The 26,239-nt window shown below is 32.4% G+C and overlaps 3 protein-coding genes across 3 annotated transcripts; 2 read left to right on the top strand and 1 right to left on the bottom strand.

The window, feature by feature from the left end:
• Positions 1-179: 179 nt before the first annotated feature.
• On the top strand, positions 180-9,727 carry LOC146541302 (uncharacterized). Its single transcript, XM_085200702.1, has 6 exons — positions 180-369; positions 511-685; positions 1,578-1,884; positions 2,343-2,511; positions 3,195-5,030; positions 5,230-9,727. The coding sequence occupies exons 1-6, from the start codon at positions 309-311 to the stop codon at positions 5,523-5,525; spliced, it is 2,844 nt and encodes a 947-aa protein (XP_085056828.1). The 5' UTR covers positions 180-308; the 3' UTR covers positions 5,526-9,727.
• Positions 9,728-9,778: 51 nt separating this feature from the next.
• Got2 (glutamate oxaloacetate transaminase 2) lies at positions 9,779-19,010 on the bottom strand. The gene is made up of 9 exons (XM_085200781.1): positions 18,799-19,010; positions 18,279-18,435; positions 18,044-18,187; positions 17,186-17,392; positions 15,901-15,996; positions 15,074-15,224; positions 12,589-12,763; positions 10,611-10,761; positions 9,779-10,099 (listed from the first exon to the last, which is right to left on the bottom strand). The coding sequence occupies exons 1-9, from the start codon at positions 18,888-18,890 to the stop codon at positions 9,977-9,979; spliced, it is 1,296 nt and encodes a 431-aa protein (XP_085056907.1). The 5' UTR covers positions 18,891-19,010; the 3' UTR covers positions 9,779-9,976.
• A 1,472-nt stretch (positions 19,011-20,482) lies between these two features.
• On the top strand, positions 20,483-25,938 carry LOC146541304 (growth hormone-inducible transmembrane protein-like). Its single transcript, XM_085200909.1, has 8 exons — positions 20,483-20,658; positions 20,810-21,007; positions 21,565-21,670; positions 22,015-22,156; positions 23,334-23,509; positions 23,989-24,149; positions 24,719-24,851; positions 25,640-25,938. Exons 2-8 carry the CDS (start codon positions 20,818-20,820, stop codon positions 25,725-25,727), a joined length of 996 nt encoding a protein of 331 aa, XP_085057035.1. The 5' UTR covers positions 20,483-20,658; positions 20,810-20,817; the 3' UTR covers positions 25,728-25,938.
• The last annotated feature ends 301 nt before the right edge of the window (positions 25,939-26,239 follow it).

Genomic DNA, 26,239 nt, shown 5'->3' on the forward strand with positions numbered 1-26,239 from the left:
TTTTGCAATGTTTACTGTATCTTAATATTTTTTTATTTTAATTTCATGTTATAATATTTTGTATTGTCTTGGTATTAAATTTGCTCTAATTTTAATAAAGAAAACCGACAGAGTAATATAATTATATTATAAAAATTGACATCGATTAAAAAAAATCGAATAGCTTTCAATTCGTATTTACTAGTATCGGTTATCCCTAGTTTGAAGTAAACAGTATGGATATTTGCCAGTAGAGTATTTTAGTAAAATATGGTTAAAATCATACAAATATATAGTGATTTATGAGTGTTTAATAACTAAAATTAAACATGTGGCCTATGCTTCTTAATATGACACGCGACGAATGTCGTCGGACGCTTAGAAGACTCGGTATATATTTAGTTTTATAAATGGCATTCGTTTTCCCTCCTATGGTTTTCTTTTACAACGCTTTCAATGATATGGTTACTTTTTGTACATTTTTGGCTCAAGATGATCTTATATTTATGAAACATTATTGTTTTCTTTTAGAATTAGAAGCCTACTCGAATATGATTAGTGTATTCAGGGCACAAGGGGCATTAGAAGACAACAGAAAAAAGTTGCTTGAGGAACTGCGCGCCGTTTTACATATAAGCAGTGATCGGCATAGCGCTGAGGCGCGTCGCGTGTCTAATGATGAACTCTTAGCTACCATTGCAGAACAGTAAGCTTCCTTAGAACATTTTCTTTTTTATTTGAATATTAATATTTGAAACTATACAACAATGATGATGAAGTCAAGTTATGAGCAAACATTTCATGTATAGCTGTGCCATTATAACAAATTTAATGTTGAATGCTATTCCAATTGGATTGCATATTTTAAATATATTTATTCACAAGATTTGCTTTCTTAGCCTTATAGATTATCTTAGTTGAATTATGTAAAATTTATGAAAAATTGATTATTGTTACAAATATAATTAATCACATTTATGCTTCAAATTAAATTTGAATTCTTTAAAATAATTTTTGATAATTTTAATTTGACATCTAACCTTCACTTTACATTCAACAATGTCAATGTTTATAATTATATATTATTATTAACTTCTTTTAACTATATTTCTATAAATACAATGCTTCTATAAAAGATGGCTTAGAGTTATAAATTTTACTAGAAATAAGTAAATATGGTAATAATTTAATGTTGTTAAATTTGATTCTGCAACAAAAGTTTAAGCTATTATTTAGGGCATCAAATGTTTATTTTTACAAAAGTGTGTTATTTTTAATGTTATATTATTCAAATATTCGAGTTCATTATAAAAACTGAGGTAATTTCTCTTCAGTGGCTTAAAAGCTTGAATATTTTAAAAATATATTAATATTAAATTTATATCATATTAATACTTATATAATTTTTCATAAAAAAACTTATTATTATATTCCTAATTTTGTTTCTTGTGATTGTATTGAAAAGAACAAAGTTGCTAAATGTTGTTTTTCAATGCAAATAATTGTAAAACATTACAGAAAAACATATTTACAAGTATGTAGTAGTTATTTACAGGCTAGTATGTGCTAAGTATGTAATTTCATATTTGGGTTCTTAGGTTAGCTGGTCCTAATACAGGATTAGGATGGATAAGCGAAGGCCGAAGACGTATACCATTGATGCCTCGTGGTGTCCCACAAACAATGTACACAGAAATAGCAGATAAGGCAGCTGAAGCGGCGGCAGTCGAAAATAAAGAAATTAGAAAAAGACTTGAGACTGAAAAATTAATAGCTCCTAAATCAAATGAAGTGAAAATGCCAGAGCCTGAAAGCCAAACAGCTGAAGGAGCACTTCATTCAAATCAAGCCACAAATGATATTGAACTATATCCGCCTATTGCTATGGAAGACCATACTGCACAGGTATATAAGGATTTAAGGAAAAAAATACTTATTTTTATAAATCTTATACAATTATTAATCTAGTTATTAATTGATGCCAGTCTTGGTACAGGTGCACCAAGTGTGATTAACGAAGAAGCCAAGAGTGTTTAATACAACTGGTTGTGGGTTTAATTCTCACTCAAGAAACTTAAATATTTATTTAAATTTATATTTCCATTTCTACACTTTAGTGTCGAGGCAAAGGGTTATGTTGAGTTCCACCACTCAACATGCAATGCCTTCAAAATTTGGCGGTAAGTGGGGAACAGTGCACCTTTACACAGGGTTCCCTCTGCCTACCCTGCTGTGTCCGCGGGATACAGTGTCAGGCTGATTAAAGTATAGTAAAAAAGTTGATGTTAGTTTTATTACTAATATCTATTTGAAATTATATGTATACTAATATCTATAATAAATTAATAAAATATGATTTTCAGATTTGGGAAACAGACCTTATTTGTCGCAAAAGAAAAATACCTGAAGGAGTTATGATGCCTGACGAGATTTCCACACCAGTTAAAAATATGAGGAATATACCGCTCACTTCTAATCAAAAGCACCTTAATTTATCACAAGTATATTCAAGATTTTCACAGCCATCTGCCAGTAAGTGTATACACTTATATACTATTACACACTTAATAATATATTATTATGACCTAACATTAAAGTTAGATAGTATACAATTAACTATACAAACCATTATTCTAATATATAACCTTTTTTTTGTTAAGTCAATATTTTTTAATATTAAGGTTATAATAAATTTTATAATAACCTATGCGACATGCTCACAACTTCGCCATATTAAACTGCACAATTACTAAGCTAATCTGAATTACTTTCGTTTTCTATTAACATTATCATTTTAAAGACATTATCTCTACAATAACCATTCAATATTCAGCCTTATACTTATATAAATATAACATTTTAATACTTTAAATAAATATAACATTTTTATTTATGAACCCTTGGAAATAAAACAAGCACTTATTGTTAAGGGAAGTTTGCCAAAATACAATAGGAAAAACTATATTTAAACTGGGTAAGCTATTTCTGAGATTAGTGAGTACAAACATACAGACAAACAGACAAAAATTTTAAAATCATTTTATAGGTTCTATAACATTTTTATAACTACATCCAATAACAGTTTTTTTTAAATATCTTTCATATACAGACAGCAATCCATTAGAATTTTACTATATGTATAGATGAAAATAAATTAACAGTCCCTTAAATTTAACATACAATTTAATTTTAACTATCACTTAATTTATGTACAGGTAAATCATCAGGACATTCAAAGCATTCATACAATCAAGTTAGCAAAGTGTCAACTAGTAAATCGAGTCATCCGCAACCTGGACGCGTACCACACAAGCATCGAGCACACCGCCAACCTAAAACACACGGGAAACAGAAAAAGAGCCAGGACATGTCATTGTCACCGCAAACAGATTACTCGGGGCCGCCTGGATCATTTCAAGCCAGTTACGCACAATCGATATTAGGGGGTAAAACGAAAGATCATTTGGATGAAATGAAGGGCAAGCAATCGGGCATGCCGGCGGATTCGCCGGCCACTGTGCCGCACGAGCTAGCGGGGGCTGATAGTTCCCACCCTGACGAGGCCTCTGCCCCCGCCCCCTTACCCAAATATACGCCTACCCCCAAGTCCAGCCAGCTCGTCGTCAAAAGACGGCCAGATGCAACCGGTGATAAAAAAGTACAAATGTCGGAATTTAAAGTCTTACAAAAACCCCCTGAGGAGGTGAAATATGTAACGAGTCGACAAGTCCCTGGGGCCCTGAGCTCAACGTCGAAGTCCCTAGGTGCGAGTGGAAAACTTGTCACGACTAAAGTTATCAGTTCCTTACCCAAGTCTCGCCCATCTACGGCTCCCGTCATACAGTCTGACAAAATGATTGTAGTATCGAAATCATCGATAGACAATAGATTGACGAACTCAAAGTTTATCATCACATCGTCGGGGATCGTGACGCCAAATAAAGATAGCGTACACACGAGTACAAATAGTATATCAACTAAAACAACAGAGGCTCTAACCCCTAAGGGCATCCCGGCTACGGATCTAAAAGTGTCCGCAAAAACTTTTGTTCTTAATCCTAAATCGGGTCAAAAAATGGTTGTACTACCTGCAAAAGCAAATAAGGACGTGCAATTACCGTTATTCCACTTCAAAGGAATCCCAACAGCCATGAAATTAGTTTCTGTAAGTTCACATCTTAACACACAAACGGCCAAGAACCCGGCTATCACAGTAGTATCTAAGCCAACGGTTGTCAATGCGATACCTTCCAGCGCAAAAATTGTCGGCGTGGAGCCGATCAAAACTGCTAATATGGCGGATATTGTACCTGTTAAAGGCCTTATATCTCCTATCACGAGTACTAAAATAAACAATCCAATAGTTAGAACTTTAAATACGAAAGGAAATGTTATAGTCGTCCAAAAGGGAGCAACATTAGGGAAAGCTCTTACTTTTGCAAAAAATGGAAATGATGTATCTAAAATAATTATGGGTAAAAATGTTAATAAATTATTGCAAACCTCAAAAACAGAACAAGGTGATCCAACAAAATCAGGAAATGTTATAGTTCTAGAACTAACTAACGAACAGACGGGTCGGACGACTACAATGTCTGAAATATTAGGCAGTCGAAATAATGCACCCTCTACTATTCAACAAAAGACGAGTATAGAGACGCAAGAGATCACGCAGGAAACGCCAGTTCTGTTTGACAATCAAATAGCACCGGAAATTTGCAACACGAGCAGCTTAGACTCTACGACGAGCTTACAAGATATGGAAAGACTGGAGGAATCATCACTGGGCATCATAGAAAAGACCGATAAAGAAAAGTCAGACTTCTTAAAGGACTCCGATGGTGGCAAGGACTCTTCGAGCGTTACCGACTGGGAGATGGAACTGGATACCGTTTCTGGGAAAAGCAAAGACGACGTAGACAAATTAAATTCCTTACATCTGGACTTGGGCATGTCCAGCGACAGCGAGGGCGAGTTCATGGTGGGCGGCTGCAAGGCGAAGGACCACCTGCAGTGCGCCTGCGACAAGCCGCACAGCGAGACGCCGCCGGGTATGTCTTAAATTTAATGGCATTGATGAACTACGTAATAATGTTAAAGATAAACAAGAGACTTAATCAATGTTTCGAAAAGTTATTATGTTTTTAGAAACGCTCTCATACAAATGTTGTCTTGTTAAAAGCGAGATTTAATTTTATATGGTCGTAAGAATATTTAATATTAGACAATACATTGGTGCGTGGGCAACAGGTGAGGTGGGCGAGGCGCAGGACTCTGGCTGCAGCGACGACTCGGAGGCGGCGGGGGGGCGCGTGCAATCACGGGTGCGCGGCGAGTCGGAGGCGCTGTCCAAGGCGCGAGCCAAGCTGTCCGAGAAGGTGGCGGAGGCACGCTCGCAGCAGAAACGCATCGACGTGTACAGCACGGCGCTGTCCGCCGAGATCAACCTGGACTCCTTCTCCTACTTGGACGAGAGCATGATGGCGGGCGACGAGGAGCCCCACCCAGTAAGTGATACCATGCCTCTACACAAGAATGAGCAATAAATGTTATTAGTTTTAACGAGAACAGGTCGATATTTCTTTAAAATGTAAAGTCGGAGCGGGGAGTGTCCCTTATGTATGGCGTATATTTTTGTAACGCCGTTTATAACTATTACGAATGCCGAGCGACAGAGGCTAAACTTTATGATTATGATTATTTGGCCCAAACCAAAGTGAGGTTGTCATTACAATGAAATGCATAATATTTTATTATTAATCAATCACAACTACAGTCTTAATTTTGTTTACAGCCTATAATATTAATAAAATAGCACAATTGTAAATAAATATACATAACCTGTTTTAATTATATGTATGTATCACCTTGTAGTTTTCATATGCTATAAGCTTTACATTAAATCTTGCCAATATAATATTAATTTTGAAACCTTTTAGAAGAGCCAATTTCGAGTGCATTTCATGCATTGTTAAGAGATGAATAGAAAAGCATATTTATTACCAATTGTAGTCATATACCACAGTACAACAAATTTTTAAATGTCCATCCAGATTCATTGGGACTTATATTTGTTGGTATACTCACACAGTTCATACTCCACTATTAACCTGAAAAGTAAAATTAATAAGGTTCTTACATATTTATTGAAAGGAATCAAGATTTCCAAATAATAATAATAGAGGTTGCCGTGCCCCAGGGACACAAGGGTGTAACTGTAACGCGACGATTGTGGGTTCGATTCACACTCGAGAAAATGAATATTTATTCATATTTTTATTTCTTCGCTCTGGCACCAAGGTAAGCCCGGCGTTGTGTTCCGCATCTCAGCACGCAATGCCTAGAAAAATCCGGTGGAAAGTGGGGAACGGAATATCTTAACACTAGGTTCCCTCTGTCTACCCTGCTGTGTGCGGGATACAACGTGAAGGTGATTTATTTATTTTTAAGAATATTATTAGTTGATATATGAACTGCATAAAATGATGTAAAGATGTCATTATCACCTTACAGTCAACAGTCATCATTGAAATTATGTGGTGTTTATTAAGTCCTGTCTTTTAATTAATCATTTCTTTGTCTGTCTACATACTTAATTCTTTTATTTCAATTAGACTTTTACATCATTTTACTTTTTTATTATAATAAAAAGAGCAAATACGAATTCTAAAGACATACAATTATAATCTTTAAATGATTACAGAACTATAAGCATTATACTGTAGTAGTGCCTAGTATTATTCTTTACATACAATTTCACATTAAGTTGTTATTAGTTTTCTTAACACAAACAAAATGAAATATTTGTGTTTATTCATCTCTTTCCCCTGAATGCTGAACGCAGTAGACAATCGTGTACTTTGCCCACCCAAGTCCGACGTGGCGAAGTTGCTCACTGTCGCGTCACGTGTCTGTCTGATGACGACGGTTGTGGGTTAGATTCCCACTCGGATAAATTATTTTCATGTCATCGCTCTGATAGCAAGACAAAACACGGCGTTTAGTTCCGCCATTCAACGCGCAACGTGGTGAAATTGGAAAATGCAGTGTCTTAACACTAGGCTCCCTCTGCCTACCCGTTACTATATGCAGTATACAGTGTGAAGCTACTACTACTAGAGTAGGTAGAGGAGGTTTATATATTTAAAAAATACTAATTACCAATCAGAGAAAAGATAGGAAAACTAAGTAATATTAAAAACGACAGATGTCTATTATTTTGTATTAAGTTGATATCAAAGTTTAGATATGCTATGAGACTTATGAAAACTGACTTCTTAAACATATGTTTTTAGTCATTCTTTGTCAATTTTTTTTGGAACATTATATAGTTATAGTTCATATTTATTGTCATTATATATTAACATATTAGCTATAAAATTAATATTATATTGCAAAATTATTAATATCAATAGGATGTGATATTTAAAATTATATATGAAGCCTAAATACTTTAACAAAAGCATTCATTAAAGCAAAGCATGCATTAGCAAAAGCATTTTATTATAGATAGCATTAGCTTATCAAAACAACTGCAAGTACAATCTTTACTTGTTAAATACTCAAAAAAATAATGACATGAATAGGTTCTAATTTAAAATGTACGGATTATTGTTTATTGCTCAAAAATAATATATCAATTTTAATAATTATATATATTCAAAAGTAAAATTATTATTAATTACAATTTAGAAAATACTCCCAATTATATTATGACTTTGAAATTCATCTATTATGAGCAAAAATGGCTGAAGTATTGATAAGCCAATATATTTTTACTATTAAAGATGTATTTTATGAATTAAAATGATAATATTTTAAAATATATCCTTCATTTGATCATTTCACTTTTATGGCATATGTATTTTAAAACCTAATAATTATATATACTGGTACAACGGAAAATATTTGTACAGCTAATATTAGTATTTATGAGGAAATATGAAACATTCATATTAACTGTATGGTTCTGGTAACTTAAATGTTATGATTTATGCAAATAGTAGAGTAGTGAAACCATTACGCACAAATTTCTGTTATATCTTTTACTTATTTGTATATTATATATATATGTTACATTGTTTTGCCAGTTTTAGTTACAATTACTCCATACATAGTAAATATTATTCATGGAATTTCAACAATTTAATGAAATTGGGGCCATCTCTTAATTTAAAATCAAAGATTCTCTTAAGGAATGGAATATTTTAAATTGGTTTTTAGTTCAAAATATAAGTTTCGTAATATAATTAATTCCCATTACTTTCATAATTTTATATAATGTAGATAATTTTATAAAAGGTGCATTACTTAGGTAATCGTATATAAGATAGTGTTGCAATATATTATGTAGTTTTTCTGTTATAAATATGTAGTTAATGTAATTTTGTGTATGTTAAAACAATTTTATAATGTATCTTTTTATACATAAATTTTGTGAACTTTAGTTGTTAAAAACTATTTTATTTCAGCAATTGAATCATATACAAGCAGATACAGCAATATCCATTTCTTTTTCAAAGTAAACAGCTTTCCAATATTTAATTCGATGCTTTTGCATACATGGTTGTTTTATTTTTTAATACTGCATAGTTCTATAATATTTTTTGAAAAATTGCAAGAATTTTTACAAAAACATGTTTTAATTCATTTACCTAATAATAATGTGACTGGAGATTGCATCATTTGCTTAATCTATAGTTTTTTATACATGTTTGTATATTTTATGAAATACTTACTGTATTCTCTTGTAGTCAACAAATTTAGACTTTTTAGGATTATGTCATAACTTCTGGAACGACAAACCAAACTAAGTCTACTTTAATTTATTTTTACAGTTATTAACATTGAGTATACATATATACTTTTAATCTGTAGCAATAGATGTACTTATAAATTGTATTGTTTTAGAATGAATCATTGTAGTAACATTTTTATACATTTGTTTATGTTTAATTCATAAAATACCTTTTTAAGAAGAAAATTTACCACATATATTAATTCGTAATATGATCACACAGCAGGTGCAAAATAATAATATTTTATCAGTAAGTCATAGCATATTTCAGACTATTCATTATTTTTTTATGGCCAAAATGTATTATTATGTTAGAAAAATAAACAAACAAACTAAAAGGTGAGGAGAGTAAAAGGATAAAAATTCAGAAATAATGTGTTGAAAAGGTTAGTGTACTGGAGCAGGAATGGTGTGTATTTCTTAATGATAAAAAATTACATTCTAAAGAAATAGTGCCATGGATATAATTAAAGTCGTTATATGACAAATTGTATATAGGTATATTGTTTTTATCGATATCATTGACTAATGTCTAGGTTAAGGATGTGTTTAAACATTTGTACCATAATAATTTAAAAACACATCTTTAGATGTGTCGCGTTTTAGGTAAATTAAGCTAAGTAACACGTTATAGGTACATTTTATATGTCAATGCAGGTTAATAAATTAACGTTAAGATTGTTATTCGATTTAAAATAAATTGTTGAAACTGAGTTTCCGATTTCTTTATGAATTATATAATATACAAAGTTTCGTCACTAAACGATTCCGATGATTATTGATCTGCATCCATTTTAAATGTAGAACGACGGTTTTTCGTCGGCTGTAAATATTTTGCGTAGAATTTAATTTCTTTTTAAAATCATTAATAAATGTGTTACTACGATTTGTGTTTCGGCATTAAGTTTATTTTATTTACTCGTATTCCAAATAAACAGTTACATAACAAAATATTTATTTTTATTGTTTTCCGTGTTTCAGCGGTGAAATAAAAACATGAAATGTAATAAACAAAATTATATTTGTATTCAGATACACATCATGATAGATCAATAAATACACTTTATTATTTTTACTTCGTATCACTCAGTGAATACACAATACATAAAGACTAGAGGACAGTACTCTATAAAATAGAAGCTATGAATCATTCACAGACTGGCTATCACTTTTGCTTACGGTACTAATTTGATATGTAATTTAGGCGGTTACTTTATGCATCGCCTCCGCTACGTAGTTCACGTTGTTGGACGATATGCCTGCTACGGAGATACGGCCGTCCTTGGTCAGATATATATGGAAGTCCTTGGTCAAACGTTCCACCTGAAATTGAATTATAATGTTAATGTATTCTTTTTTAATTCTAATGGATGCATCGAGAATTCAGCGGAAAGTGGGGTACAGAATTGTCTTAACATTAGGTTCCCCCTGCCTACCCTTACTATGTACAGCAGGATACAGCATGAAGCTAAAAAAATGTATTGTTCAATATTATTACAGTCGCGAGAAAAATATTTAATATGTGTAAAGATATAAAAAATCCTATATTTGCAATTATAAAAAAAGGAAACTAGAAACAAAATAAATATTATAAAAAAACAATTTTATTAGTTGATAAATTAATTAAGTAAATTTTCTTTTAATTGCAAATTTTTATTAGGTACTCCCGAAGTGACCGATATGAATCCCCGATTCAGACCAACAGTTTCAAATCAATAGGCCTTAGTCTTGAAGTTTTTGAACTTTTGTGTATCATACTCTCAGGAAAAAAAATATCAAAAGAAGTAAACATTCTATAATCAAATCTGCACAGTCCATAGCTAACTTCACTTACCTGGTCAGGCTTAAGCCCAGTGTAACAGAACATGCCGATCTGATCGGTAATGTGCTGCCAGCTGTTCTTGTTGCCGGCGGACTCGATGCCGGCGCGCAACTGCTGGCGCATTGAGATGATACGGTCGGCCATGAGCTTTACATCGTTTAACCTGTACAGAAAAGAAAAAAAGAAAAGTAATTAATATATACACTTTATTACACTTAATAACAAAGATGAGCGGAGCATAAAGCAATTGGTGAAGGAGCGTTTCTTTAGCCGCCTGAAAAAAGTGCTTGGCAGCCTTTTATCTGGTGGCAACAAGGTGCGTGCTTTCATCGGTTGGGTTATGCCGCTTTTAGCCTATACTTTTGGCATTGTAAGATGGACACAGACTGAGTTAGACTCCGTAGATCGCCAAATACGTAAATTGTTGACGACATACCGAATGCACCATCCGCGTTCGTCTGTAATGAGACTATATCCCGCGTAAGTGTGGAGGTCGTGGCTTTTTGAATGTCAAGAACCTCCATAACCACGAGGTATGCAGTCTTAGAGAATATTTTCTCAAGATTGACATGGATATGCACAAGGATGTGGTAACAGTTGACAAAGGCCTTACTCCTCTTTCCTTGGGCAAAGAGAACTGGCGTCGGCCTGTAGTACTTACTACTTCTGATCGCATGGCTGTATGGAAGAGCAAGGAGCTGCATGGTAGATTCCATAGAGCCCTAGTGGGCCAGGACGTGGATACTGTTTCATCATTATCTTGGTTACAGTTCGGGGATCTTTTCGGAGAAACTGAAGGTTTTGTCTGTGCAATTATGGACGAAGTTATCAAGACACGGAACTACCAGAGACATATTATGAAAGATGACACTATCGACATCTGCCGGGCGTGTCATCGACCTGGGGAGTCCCTCAGACATATTGTCTCTGGTTGTTCTCATCTTGCTAATGGCGAGTATTTGCATAGACACAATCAAGTAGCCAAGATAATACACCAGCAACTTGCTCTTCAATATGGCCTTGTAGAATTGGAGGTGCCTTACTACAGGTACAATCCCATGTCTGTTCTTGAAAATAACTGTGCTTTGCTCTACTGGGATCGGTCTATTATTACTGACAGGTATATTGTTGCCAATAGACCTGATATAGTACTAGTAGACCGAGCGGCGCGCCGCGCAGTGATTGTTGACGTTACTATCCCACATGATGAAAATCTCGTGAAGGCCGAAAAAGAAAAACAATCTAAATATTTGGACCTAGCCCATGAGATTACCGCCATGTGGGATGTCAATGCGACTATCATTGTGCCGATAGTGGTTTCGGTTAACGGTTTAATAGCGAAAAGCCTCGACCAACACCTTAAGAGGCTATCGCTCAGCTGTTGGATCAAGAACCGGATACAGAAGGCAGTAATACTTGAGACGGCACGTATTGTGCGGAGGTTCCTCTCTCTGGAGCCCTAGCCACCGATGGCTTGGACCCTTGTCCCGCTCTCGGAAGAGTGGTTTTTTTATATTTTTAAATGTATCTTTTTTATAATAATTTATATTTAAAAATGTAAAATTGATTCACTAATTTAATAAAAGTATATTCTGTTAAGATATATACATAGTCCAGAACTTTGTTTACAGAAAGTTATTTTGTAACATTAAGAAATAAATATATGTAATTTTTAAGATCTACTTTTAAAGATCTCTTATTTGAAATAAAATAATTTCGTTTGCCGTTCTTCTATAATATAACATCGCTATGCCTGTTTTTGTATGAAAATTATAAATAAAGTTATCGTACCCTACTTTCCGCCCAATTTTCGGAATATTGCGTATTGAGTGGCGAAACTCAACTTCGTGCTTTGACTTTGTACCAGAACCAGTGAATGAAAATAATTCATTCTCGAGTGGGAATCGAACCCACAACCGTCGAAAACAAAATCAAACGCAGTCCAATTGCGCCGCGACGGTGCATTATATATATATAAAAAAAAACTTACCACTGGGATTTAAGCTGTGGGTTATTAAGTATTTCCTGGACAAGACGTGCGCCGAACAATGGTGGATTGGAGTACATAGTACGGATCATGATCTTAACTTGAGACATCACGCGAGCCGCAGATTCTTCATCCCCGCAGAGGAAAGTGAGAGCTCCTGCACGCTCGCCGTACAGACCTGGAAATAAAAGATAGTATTGTTTAATAAACTTACTAGAGACCTTTGTAATTTTTTTTATACCTTCTTGAACTATTGTAATACCTATATTGCTTCTATAACAAAAAAATCTACTTTCATAACATTTTCGTCCCCAATTATAGAGTGAAGTGAGTACAAATGCTATAAATATTTCAATGCGATCATGGCAATAGATCATTAGATAATAAAATAATAATTAAACATTTGTTTCTTGAAGGTAACAATATTAGTAATTAATTGACATAATTTAGTTTATGAATGAGAAAATATTATTAGTATTACCATACTACTTTTATACACAAAACGAACACTGACGTAAATTGACTGATAATATCTTATCTTAAGAGGTCAAAAGTATAAGAATATTTTTTTCTAATAGACTATATATAATAGACAATACATGTCAATCTATGTCGTAATTTAAAACATTTAGCTACTTATAAATACAATAATTGAACGCAACAAGACATTGCTTGTTAGTAAAAAAATATATAATAAATATCGACTTATGATTAAAATTGATTTAGTCACGTATTTAAACGTTTGTGATAACAGAGTAAATTACACACAAGCATAACTGAAATAGCGCACAACTTATAATAATAATAATAATAATACTTTATTGCACTAAAATAAACAAAGAATCAGTAGAGTAACAATAATTACAGAAAGACAATACAAAGTGCAATGGCGGCCTTATCACTAAAAGCGATTTCTTACAGGCAACCATTTGAAAGGACTTATTACATAAAAGACAGCGAAAAGGTGCAAAAAGTAATAATAAATATGATACTATTAAATATAAATACGTTATTTATCATATAAACATACATACACTGATAAATACACAACATACATACATACATACATACAAACAACTATATACATACATGCATACATACAAATACATAAATATATACATACATACTTAGATACACCAAATATACGTAACAAATAAAGATACAAATAAATAAAAGGATTAAGCAAAAATGTCAATTCAGGTATTTACTTTGAGATAGTGCTGCTTAAGACGCCGCTTAAATATCCCAACCGATTGGGACCGTCTCACTTCCACTGGCAGCTCATTCCAAAGTTTTACTGTCATCACAGTAAAGGAATCGCCATAGCATTTCGTGCGGCACATAGGTATTTCAAGGAAGTTGTTATTACGGGAACGGAGGGGTTGGGAGTGTTGGGTGTCCGACCCTAGAAACTTGAAACGTTCCTTGAGGTACGGTGGAGTGATAGGATGGTAAAGGACGGTATAAAGGAGTGTGAGGGAATGTAAATAGCGCCTATGTTTTATTGACAACCACTTAAGTTGACTACGGTACTGTGACACATGGTCGTGTTTTCTTAATCCAAAGATAAATCTTATTATAAGGTTTTGAAGGCGCTCAAGCTTACCAAGCAGTTGCTGAGACACATCTAAATAACATGAATCGGCATAATCTAGTATAGGTAGAAGGAGAGTATGGGCTAAAGATATTTTAGTTTTTAAAGATAAGAGATTCTTCCATCTTCTCAATCTACCTATGGCACAAAAAATCTTGCGGCTGAGCTCGGAGACATGAGGCGACCAGGAAAATGTACTGTCCATCCTGATTCCCAAATTCTTAACACTCGCACTAACCTCTAAGCAAACATTGTCAAACATAATTGGAGGGAGAGGAGAAAGTGCTTTAGATAATTGCTTAGAGTTACCAAACACGCATACCTGAGACTTATTTGGATTAATTGAAAGCCCAAACGATTTACTCCAGGTGCTGATTATTTGTAAGTCAGAATTAATTTTAGTTACTGCGCTAGAGATATCATTTATGGCGGCGGTCGTGTAAATTTGTAAATCATCAGCATATAGGTGGTGAAATGACGTTATGTGTGGAGCGAGAGTGTTAATAAATATAACTTATTTCGTAACCTTTTACTTTTATATAGAACTTTATACGATTCAGAAGCGACGGACCCTGTACCTGTAAACCCTGTACCGGAATTTTCAAGGCATTGTCTGTTGAGTGTTGGAACTCAACGCCGCGCTTTGTTTGTTACAAGAGCGAAGAAATGAAAACAATAATTCATTCCACCGAGTACAACTACTTAGAGGAAGAGGAAGGACAACGGCGTTGAGTTTCGCCACTCAACACACAATGCCTCGCAAATGTAGCAGAAAGTGCTATTCATAAAATACGCCATATGCAATAAAAAAGTTGCCAAAGTTAAAAAAATATTACTTTTACCCCTATCATAAACTCCCATACACAAAAATGCACTTTATTTGATCTTACATACCCATATTCTTAGCAAAGCTCTGGGCGAGCATGACCTGGTGTCCCTCTTTCACGAACAAGCGGACAGCGAAGGCATCGTTGTCTACACTGCCAGTGGCGAAACCTTGGTATGCCATATCAAAGAACGGGAACAGCTTTCTGTCTTTTATTACCTGTTAATATTTTTAATATATCATATTTTATTTTTTTAGCTTCACACTGTGTACCACATATAGCAGGGTAGGCAGAAGGGAGCAAGTGTTAAGATACTCCATGCTATACGTATTGAGTAGCGGAACTCAACAACTTCTTTTATTCTACACCACCAGAGAAAGGAAATGAAAATAAATCATTACCCAAGTGGGAATCAAGCCCACAACCGTAGTGTTACAGTCAGATACACCTCAACAGCCTATTATGATGATTATAAACAAATATCTAACTTAAAATATTAGCGGAAAGCAGAGGAACGAGTGTCTTGACATTAGGTTTCCCTATTTAAATCACCCTATATGCAAGATAAACTGTGAAGATGTGTTTTTCTTTTGTATACAAAAAAAAGAGAAGGCATTATAATGTTTTGAAGTTAAGTTTTAGAACTTATTTCATGAATACAAAGTTTATAAGTTTATTCACTCAATGATGAACTTCCACTCGAAGCAGATCATTATACAAGTATGAAGATGTAATGGTTATATAAGGTTTAATGATTTCTATTACTATATAATGAGTATACTTACATATGCATAATACTAATAATACACATTTAACAACTGTCAGAATACAATTATCAATAAAAAGGTTGAATCTAATGTTCTCATTTTAGTGAGTGTTTGGATTATTTTTTACCTGTGACAATTGTTTCCATTCTTCTGGCCTCGGGTCAACACCGGTGGGGTTGTGTGCGCACGCGTGCAACAAAATAATTGAACCTTCTGGGATTTTCTGTAATAAGCACATTGTTTCAATTTAAAATTGAATATATTTGTAAATATATATCTATGGTAGTTGTTGTGTAGGTAAGATGAAAACTAAATATATTTATACCAATAAAAATGTTTCTATAAAAATAGTTTAAGATATGCATGGATGAAGGTATATATGACGCATTCTTGGAACTTTGCAGTTATATGCATTACTTAAAATTTTTAATGCAAATTAAACGCATATTAATTAAATTAAAACTGTGAGCTTAATGCTTTTAAAACCTAGGTATAATACAAGTGTGCAAAACTAAACTAATTTACACTGTATAAAAAAGTTTAGCAGTTTTTAGTATAACCTTGACATTGTCGTATTATGCAATGTCGTCATAACGTCGAGCTCACTAGTCACTAAGAGAGATCATGTGGAATGGTCGTGTATTTTCTTATCATATTATGTTTATTATGTGCTTTATATTACAATAGTTGATCTAAAATTGAACGACAGTAACTTTATCAACGTTATCTATTGATTTTATCATATATGTAGTACCTAATAATACCTTTTATTTACTTACTACTAAGTAATAAATATTTTATCTTAAATAAAGAAATCGATATTAACCATTAATATATATGTATGTTAATCTATAATGTCTAATGCAAATAAAATAGATTACTTTGCAAGAAAATTATGAATTCAGCCATTTTTATAAGCTATAAAATGTTAAAGAAAGTACAAAAAGAATGGTTACCCAATGAAATTCTCTTAGAATATCATTCATCAAAAAAAACTTATTATGCACAATCTAAAAATAAAAAATGTTAAAATACAGTCAATAGCTCTGACGGAGGCAATACTAATAATTGATACACATTTGTCATTTAACTAATAAACTCAGTGCTATTTGATGAAGATGCACTCACAAATAGAAAATATAGAAAATCCTTTCAATGAAACAAATGATCAACTATTATTAGATATATACGTCTACTATGAGTAGCCTGAGTAATTATTAATATTTTTTTACTACTACATGCATATATTTAAATTTTAACTATAAAATAAATAGCTGTCTTAACTTAATATTACCTACTTACCTAGTTAGATTTATAATAGACACCAACAAAAATTGTAAAGACTGAGAGTAAATTAATTGAATATGAAATAATTGAAGAAAAGAAAGTGACAAAAAAATATTGATACTAACATTAATATCTTCAATAGCTCCTTTCAAGTCAAATCCGTTGGTCTTAGCATCAAAGTATCTGTATTTCTTGTGTGGGAGATTGATCATGTTGCAGATTTGTGGGTGGTTACCCCAAGTGGGAGTGGAAAGCCAGATTTCTTTATTCTTGGCATAATGCTTTGTGATGAATTCCAAGCCTAGACGAAGGGCACCAGTACCAGACAAGGTCTGAATGAGGAAAAAATGCAATAATTATTATATTTCATTTACATAAAAACAATTATATTATATTTAAAAATATTTTTTTTTATTGAAGGTAGTTGTGGCATAGGGGCACAAAGTGTGACTTCAAAGTTTAAACACAACATGTTGTGGATTCAATTCTCACTCAAGGAAATGAAATATTTTATATTTTAATTTCTTTGCTCTGGTATCCAAGCAAAGTGCGGCGGTGAGTTCTGCCACTCAACATGCCTCCAGAATATGGTGAAAAATACTTTTTAACTTCTTTTTTCTAATAAAATATGTTGTTCAATATCATAATTATTTAAATTCTATATTAAGTTTTAGTTCTCAGATTGATAAACAAATTTGCATTAGTTAAATAGTGTATAGTGTGTAGGTGCCTTATGTCCAGTGCCAACAACACATGTAACACATATTAAGTATACATGTAGAAAAACTTCATAGATATTTTTAAAAAACATATGAGATCTTTATGTCAATTTAGTCAATGCTATATAATCTTTTTGGTCTACACAGAATACATTATACGTTATAATTTGTCTCTGAATCTCTGATCTTAACATAAGAAAAGAAATATAAAATTCAAGAGATACCATTATCTAAATATAATGAAGTGAAAAGTTTTTTACATACTTGAACTGTGCAGTTGCTTTTGTTTTTAAGCACAGGGCTGTCTTCTCCAAATGCCAGTTTTGCTACTGCATCAGTATATGCTGCTTCTCCACCAATAGGGGCATATTCATGGTTTAATCCTTTATTGTAGATTATTTCTTCAGCCTATAACATACATAAAACACAGTACATTTTTATTAATAAGAAATATCAATAATTTCTGCTATTAAAATATATTTAAAACATATCATTTTACCTTTCTAACTGATGGCAAAATAAAAGGTTTGCCTTGATCATCTCTGTAGGCCCCCACTCCTAAATTTACTTTCTTTGGATCCGCATCTCTTTTATAGGCCTCTGTTATACCTAAGATGACATCGGGTGGCCCCATTTGAACATTACTCCACCACGAGCTGTTTATAAAATAAATAATTAAAATTTCAAGAATCTTACCTCATAACCTTATAGTTTAAGTTAAAAAGATTGTACATTTTTTAAATTCTGAAAATGTGTTTAAATTTTACGTCACTGAGAATTTTACTTTCAAATATTCATAAATCAATAAATATTGAGGAATAGTAGGCAGACACCAGTAATTTATGCAAATGAAAAGCATTTGCCGGCACATCTTTTTAAAATTATGGGAATTACATCAAATTAATGTACTATAATCTATTTTATATTCTTCATTTTTAGATTATCATCTGTGAAGTTCAAGGTTTCAAGGTACGTAAGGATAAAGTTTTAGTTATTACGTAAATTTGCCGGTACCATACCTGCTTGCTCTGGATATAATACCGGTTGTAAAAGCCTCTGCATAATTATTTTTCAGAGCTTGCGCAGATAGTTTTTTAAGAGCTTGAGCCATCGCGAAGTTATATTACAAACTGACCGATTTTGTACTATATTACTAGCCGGGCGTATCTGTTATCTATAAATTATAAAATTGCCTGTACAAGTGTACAGTCGGCAGCGGATTTGGTAAATAGCAAGGAATTTGATGAGTTGCCAGTACTTTTTTTAAAAACCCCTGAATTCCATAAGATTGTAATAAATAAATTGATATTAAGTTCTTCGGTTACACTTCCCATTCTATGGTAAATCAATTTTGTCTATTCAAAGCAATATTAAGAAACCCAATATATTGCTAGACCATACGTTTTCCATTATTTCTTATCATTCTCGTAGCGAAAATAATTGCTTTGACACGTATTTTAAGTGTAAAATACTTATTCTCTCTAAGGGGCCACAGAATATGACTATATAAATATATTTTATCAGACAGAATTATACTGGAAGTTCGAATATTCTGGAACTAGCGATCCACCTGGTAACACTTTAACCCAGTTCTCAGTATTTTGCAGAATATACGTCATTAGGCATTTATGGCAATGTCGAAGAGGTCAAAACATAAGTCTTGTATTGGTCATTCACCAGGCAAGGAACATATACCAGACCTGTCACCAGTGATCTATCACTTACACAATGAATTGAAAATACACGAAGTATATGAATATATTTACAATAATGTTAATAATTCATTTATACAATTGTACTAAAGAAGTGCTTTGTATACAGCAGTAGCCATAAATATTATAAAACATAAAATACGATTGAACGTAGGTAGAAGATTACATGAATAATATTTGAAAAAAAGTGAAGCTTTAAATTTCTATTTATTCATTCATATTTGGCGGATTTCGTTACGCAGTTTATATAAGGTTATAATTATGTAAATGTAATGCCAGATTATAATAAAGATTTTCTCGGATTTACACTAAAATATTTTTATATTTTATTGGCTTTTGCCAGTGGAAATTTTATCAGATTATTTTTCACTTATTTGTGTGCTTGGATTGCAGGTTCCCTCTGCCTACCCTGCGGTTTGACACGGTGTGAAAATAAAAATATATTTTTATTTTAGGTTTCATATGAGGGCGCGAATTGGAGCGAAATCCTCTATAGCCCCTAGTTAACGTGAAATGGGGTAGATAGAAACATTATTAAGCTTTACTTTAGAATTTCATATATATATATATATATATTTACAATGCTTACAATACTTTCATATCTTTAAATTTACAATGCTCCTTAAAAATATAAAGAAAAACTTTCTATATTAAAGTTTGTGCTAATAGTAGTTTTACATTTATCGTACAATTAATAATGTTTTATTCTTATATATTATAAAATACAAAAATATACGAAGTGTAAGTTTAAGAAAATTGTTAGAATTAAATAAGTAATTCGGATATTTAATTTTATTTTGCAAACTAATACTACATAATAAAAATGCACCAACATAATCCAGCAATTTAAAGTGTATTATTTATTCTAGCATCTTAGAATTCACCCATATGCGGCATAATTTTTGTTACAATTCATCAAATAATATTTATTGATAATAATAATATGTTCCTTGTATATAACGCATAAGGTAACACTGAATAGAGTGTCAATGATCAATTGTCATTTTCTAGAAATTGTACGAAGTAGTACGAAAACACGAATACTACGATTAAATTATTGTTGTTTAAATCTCTATTATATTGCTCTTGTATTATAAATAATTATTTTTTTATCATTCCTGATACGTCGGCGGATACCTATAAAATAAATTGCAGTACACAAACGCTGTAAGTAAATATGTTACTTCTATCAATAAATATTAAATAGATCAGAAAAATAATAGACTTGTAAGATGAGATTAAAATAAATAAATTACGATAGCAATGCTTTGTAACCTTATATATATATTTAATTTGAATATATAATTCTTTTGATTAGGTTGCATCATGCTTTCTCGTTTGTGCGCCTCCCGTTCGGCTTTTGCCGTTTCTCATACACTTAGAACTCCAGTGCCGCAGAGATTTGTTCCAAAAAACGATGTAATCAGGAACTATGCTCGGGAACCTCGTTCTAGAGTAGCAACTAGATCTCAACCTACAGTATGGGAAAAATTGATGGCTCCTGTTGGACCAAATGGTAAGTAATTTTTATAAAATCATAAATTTAATTGATGATGATGAAATGTTTATGTAAAAATGTTTTTTTTTCTTTCTCAAGAAACAATAATCTTAATAAACAATAGTTATTGAACAGTAATGAAAAGGTGCTAATTATAAAGGTTTTGGTCACTATCGTGATTATTTATATATTATCAGTAAACAAAATGAACTATGTTGAGTTTCTTGCTGGCTCTTCTCAGCAGAATTCCCTTCAGTGCCAGTGGTAGCTTCCTGTAAGACTTACACTACTTATATTTGTATGTAACATGATGATTCAAATGTGCATGTAATGGCCTAATTGAATAAAATATATTTTGATTATAACAAAAAAGCCTTACCTGACTTATTAGGTAATCTAGTCTTTAATAATAAGTGTTTTATGCCTATTTTCTTTTTGTTAGCATCACACTTTATGCATATCTCTCATGCCAAGATAGCGTAAACAGTAGTGAGAATGATTCCCCATGAATAGAAATCAGACCCACACACATTGAAATTATTATTTCCTACTATATTTTTCTTGATAATTTTTAGCTTTCAGCTTGGGTAAGGGAGCTTTAGCAGGAGCATCAGCAGTAGGCCTTGTAGCATTGTGTTATTATGGTTCTGGAGTTAAACCTGGCACATTGCAAGAAGCTCAGTGAGTCATATTCTTAAAATACATACTTTTTTAAATATTGTCAATGATAAAGTGATTGATGCATGTTTATTAAATTCATATTTAATCTTATCTTAAGCTTCTATTCTATAAAAAAATCCAATTATTCAAGAATATCTTTAGAAAAGTTCTACTACAGGTATGAATTAGGTTGCCATTTGGGGAAATAAAATATTTAATATTTTCATTTCCTAGTTTTGGTAATGTAATACAGTGCCTCCAACCAATAATTTGGTGGACAGTAGTACACTACTATGTATAAGGTAAAGTTAAAAAAATAATTGAATTTACATTTTTTTTAGTTAAATTAATATATAATGTTTTAGCTTATGGCCACAGTATGTCAAGGATCGTATAAAAGCTACATATGGATATATTGCGGGGTCACTGATGGTGACAGCAGGGAGCGCTATTACTGTCTTTAGAACTCCTGCTCTACTTAACTTAGTGGCACGGAATGGATGGATGGTAAATTATTTTACCCCAATTATCAGTTCACCTAAGCATGTCTTGTAAAGAAATTATATAAAAATGTTGAGGCTGTCTGGCTGCAAATATGTTGGTTGGGAATTGATTCCCATTTTTTTTTTTTTTTTTTTTTTTTTTCATTTATTTATGTACCACACGTGATAGAATGTACAGAAAACTTAAAACAACAGGTAAAAAAGTGTACAAAGGATAACTTATCTCTAATAGAGATCTCTACCAGAAACCCTTGAATGTATGAGATGTTATAAGAAATAATTCGGGTGCGGTATTTTAATGTTATGTTAATAATAATAATAATAATAAACCTACATACAAATATACATAATATTAATCAATATTCCTATACCTACATAAATATACTTTTACAAACATACACACATACAAACATATAAATATATACAATGACATAAAAGAGTTGAAACAGAAAAAGAAAATTAATAAAGAAAAAGACAAAGCGACTACTAAAGATTCTAATTAAGATGAAGAAAATGTTGTTTTAGTTTGATTTTAAAAGTATTTAGAGATGGATTGCCCGACAGTATAGAGTTAGGTAGTGAGTTCCATAAGTGCACTGCTTGAACTGTGAAGGATTTTTCATAGAAAAAGGTATTACATATAGGGTACTCAAGCTTTCTTTGAGTTACACATGAGCGTACAGGTCTTTCACTTGGAAGTGTCAGTTGAAAACGCTCCCTTAAGTAAGGAGGAGAGGATGACTTTAAAATGTTAAAAAGCAAAGTGAGAATGTGCAGGTTACGACGTAAACGCACAGGAAGCCAATTCAGTGTTACTTACATTCTTTAGCTCTGGCAATGCTCAGCATGAGTTCCACCAGTCAACATGCAAAGTCTCAAAAATTGGGTGAAAAGTGGAAAACTATACATATAAGTATGCTGTGCCTGCTCTGCTATTAGGAGTTTAAAAATTGCAAAAGTAAATAGAATAATATAATAATGTTAAAGTTAATATTGTATTTATTGTATTGAAATTTAATATAAAAACTTAAATGTAACAAAATTATGAAATTGTCTACTGCTTGGATGGTATCCAAGACATGCAATTTTAAATCTTACTATCTTCTAGTTTTTAATAGTTTTGTATTATTAAAATTATGTATTTAATATTTTTGTATTATTAAATAATTTCATATTTTTAGTCAATTATAGCAACAATGGCACTAATGATCGGTTCTGGAATGGTTGTTAGAGGCATGGAATATACACCTGGTATTGGAGCTAAACAACTAGCTTGGGTTGTGCATACTGGCATAATGGGTGCAGTCATTGCACCTATGTGTTTCTTGGGAGGACCTATTCTTATCCGGGCTGCTTGGTAATTACCAACATCTTTTATTTTTTAAAATATAAATAGTATAAAGTTTTAAATAATATAAAGTTAAGAATAATCTGGCAATAAAATGTCTTAATATTGACTGAACTGGGGTTAAAAGTACCTTTATACCAGTTTTCCTTCATCTAAAACATTATATTTTTAATATTATATTATTCTTTTTCTTAATAATATAACACAAAATTTTTTATAAAATACCAAATTAGAAAATATTATATTACTTTTTTAAAACAGCAAACAATTGTGGTACATCTGACTGTAAATGTAATACTGGATTTGATTTTCAGGCAAATATTATATGAATATTGATGTAGCTTGATGAGAACATATGGCCTAGTGGTCAGTGGGTGGATGGTTTCCAAGAGGCTTGGGATCAAATCTCAGCACATTCAAATGTTGATTTGATTTCTAAAAAAGATATTTTCATTCTCAAGTGTAAAATAACACTTTAAAACTGACAGGTACACAGCAGGTGTGGTTGGTGGCCTTAGTACAATTGCAGTGTGCGCACCGTCCGGAGAGTTTCTAAACATGCGTGCTCCACTCGCTATGGGGCTCGGTGCAGTGTTCGCTGCGTCCCTCGCTGGCATGTTCTTACCACCTACCACTGCACTTGGAGCAGGTAATTTATAGCTGCAATATGGTCGGCGACTCGTGGCTCGCTTGATGTTAGCTGTAGATGAGTACACAAATTTGATATGAGGATTTTTCGTACTTTTGATGACATTCTACCTGAATGTACAATACAGAAAGTTCAGAAAACCTAACTTCAGGGTGGTCAGGACTCGTTGACTCGTTTATTAATAATAATGATTTAAAAATTTATTATTATATTGTATAAATAATATTTACTATACTAATTAATAAGTACTAATATATAATTAAAAATTATTCTATTAAGGCCATTGTGGACCAACAGCACACCGTCTGACTATAAACACGACGGTGATGTGTAAAATTTCCACTCGGGGGAAATGAATTATATTAATTTCTTTGCACTCATAAGAATATAAAGCACACTGAAAGTCAACACGCAATATCTCAAAAAATTGGGCGAAAAGTTGGCAAGACTGTCGGTATCTTATAACACTACTATGGGAAATTAGAAAATATATTATACACTTAAATATAGATCCCCTTAGTCTAGATAGAGACCCTTTTCTGTAATTTATATGTATAAATATTTTTTAGGATTGTATTCTCTGAGTCTGTATGGAGGGCTCATTGTATTCGGTGGCTTCTTATTATATGATACTCAAGCAATCATTAAGCGAGCTGAAATGCATCCTATGTATGGCTTCCAACCATATGACCCAATTAACTCGTAAGTACATTTATGAAGATTTTTTTATGTTTATATGTAAACAAACGCATTTTGAGATAAGCCAAAAATATAGCCTATTTTTTTTTAAATTTTAATACATTAAGTAATCTATGAGATACATTGTATAAGTAGGCAGATATTTTTAATATGTGAAATATAGGCCCGAGGCCGTTGTGGCGTAAGCGTGAGACTGTAAGTGCGACAGTTCAGGGATTGACACTCGAGAGAGTGAAATATTCAATATTTTCATTTCCTTACTGTGGCGTTCAGTCCCGCCACTCAATACGCACAATGCTTCAAGAATTTGTCAGGAAGTAGGGAACGGAAGTGTCTTAATGGATGGGAATCAAGAATGTCTTAACACTATGTTCTCAGTTTCCATCTGCTTACCCTGCTATGTGTGGGATACAGCCTGAAGCTAAAAATAAATATATATTTGAGTCCACAACCATCGCATAAAACCCTACAATCTCAATTGTTTTAAGACAGTGTCACTGAAGTCTGAACATTTGACACAAAGTTATATTCGTCTATCATATTGAATTCTGGCACATTTCCATACAAACCTTACATTTCCTAGTACAAATACGTGTGTTTTGTGCTTTTGGCACATTATATGTTGTTCTGCAGTTTTAATAAACAATAAACAAGGAAATTATTATTTACGAAGTTTTAAATTGTAAATATGGTTTCATACTTACACAACTTTCTTTTGTTGATTTCCTATGGTTAAATAGCTATATATTTGTCAAAATAACGAATTAATTATTAAATTATTTAATTTTCAGTGCAATTTCGGTGTACCTTGATGTGCTCAACATCTTCATGCGCATCGCTATGATTCTGGCAGGAAACGGTGGTAACAGACGGAAGTAAAACGATAGTATAGTCATAAATAATGTTAAATTAGTACCTAAATAATAAAAAATATACTTAGCTTAGAAAAATTTTCGTGCTTCATTTCGATGCTTGAAACTGGAAGCTAATGTGATATTTTAAATGTAAGGAAATAAGGTATTGACGGATTGTTATAAATTATTTTGCTTTAAAAATTCATCAATAAATTAATAAGTAATCCCTAACAGTTTATTTTGGTTTTATTTATCTCTCACATTTAATATATCCAAATGGATACCTATTGAATTTAGGGCATAAATTCAATGGGTACTCAGTATATGGTACATATTATATCTCGGTTAAATATTCTAATTTAGTTTTTGACCGCATCTTTATTGAATCGCGTTCTGGAAGCTTAAAGCCTGAAGCATCTGATCATTATAATTAATCATGAAGCTCAGTGAACTAAAGGGAAAACATATGCCTCCGCTTCCTACGTAGCAGCGTAGATAAATGAACATAATTAGTAGCAGAAGTAGTTTGTTTCCCAC

This window comes from Heliconius melpomene, chromosome 1 (assembly GCF_056956725.1).
Source record: "Heliconius melpomene rosina isolate 202511_hmr_F chromosome 1, ASM5695672v1, whole genome shotgun sequence".
Lineage (NCBI taxonomy): Eukaryota > Metazoa > Arthropoda > Insecta > Lepidoptera > Nymphalidae > Heliconius > Heliconius melpomene.

Coding starts and splice junctions, on each gene's coding strand:
- LOC146541302 (XM_085200702.1), top strand. CDS start 309: ATGTGGCCTATGCTTCTTAATATGACACGCGACGAATGTCGTCGGACG. Junction 370..510: donor TCGGACGCTTAGAAGACTCG/GTATATATTTAG, acceptor GTTTTCTTTTAG/AATTAGAAGCCTACTCGAAT. Junction 2,512..3,194: donor ATTTTCACAGCCATCTGCCA/GTAAGTGTATAC, acceptor ATTTATGTACAG/GTAAATCATCAGGACATTCA.
- Got2 (XM_085200781.1), bottom strand. CDS start 18,890: ATGGCTCAAGCTCTTAAAAAACTATCTGCGCAAGCTCTGAAAAATAAT. Junction 18,436..18,798: donor ATTATATCCAGAGCAAGCAG/GTATGGTACCGG, acceptor TTTTATAAACAG/CTCGTGGTGGAGTAATGTTC. Junction 15,225..15,900: donor AATGGAAACAATTGTCACAG/GTAAAAAATAAT, acceptor AAATATTAACAG/GTAATAAAAGACAGAAAGCT.
- LOC146541304 (XM_085200909.1), top strand. CDS start 20,818: ATGCTTTCTCGTTTGTGCGCCTCCCGTTCGGCTTTTGCCGTTTCTCAT. Junction 22,157..23,333: donor TGGCACGGAATGGATGGATG/GTAAATTATTTT, acceptor TCATATTTTTAG/TCAATTATAGCAACAATGGC. Junction 24,150..24,718: donor TACCACTGCACTTGGAGCAG/GTAATTTATAGC, acceptor AATATTTTTTAG/GATTGTATTCTCTGAGTCTG.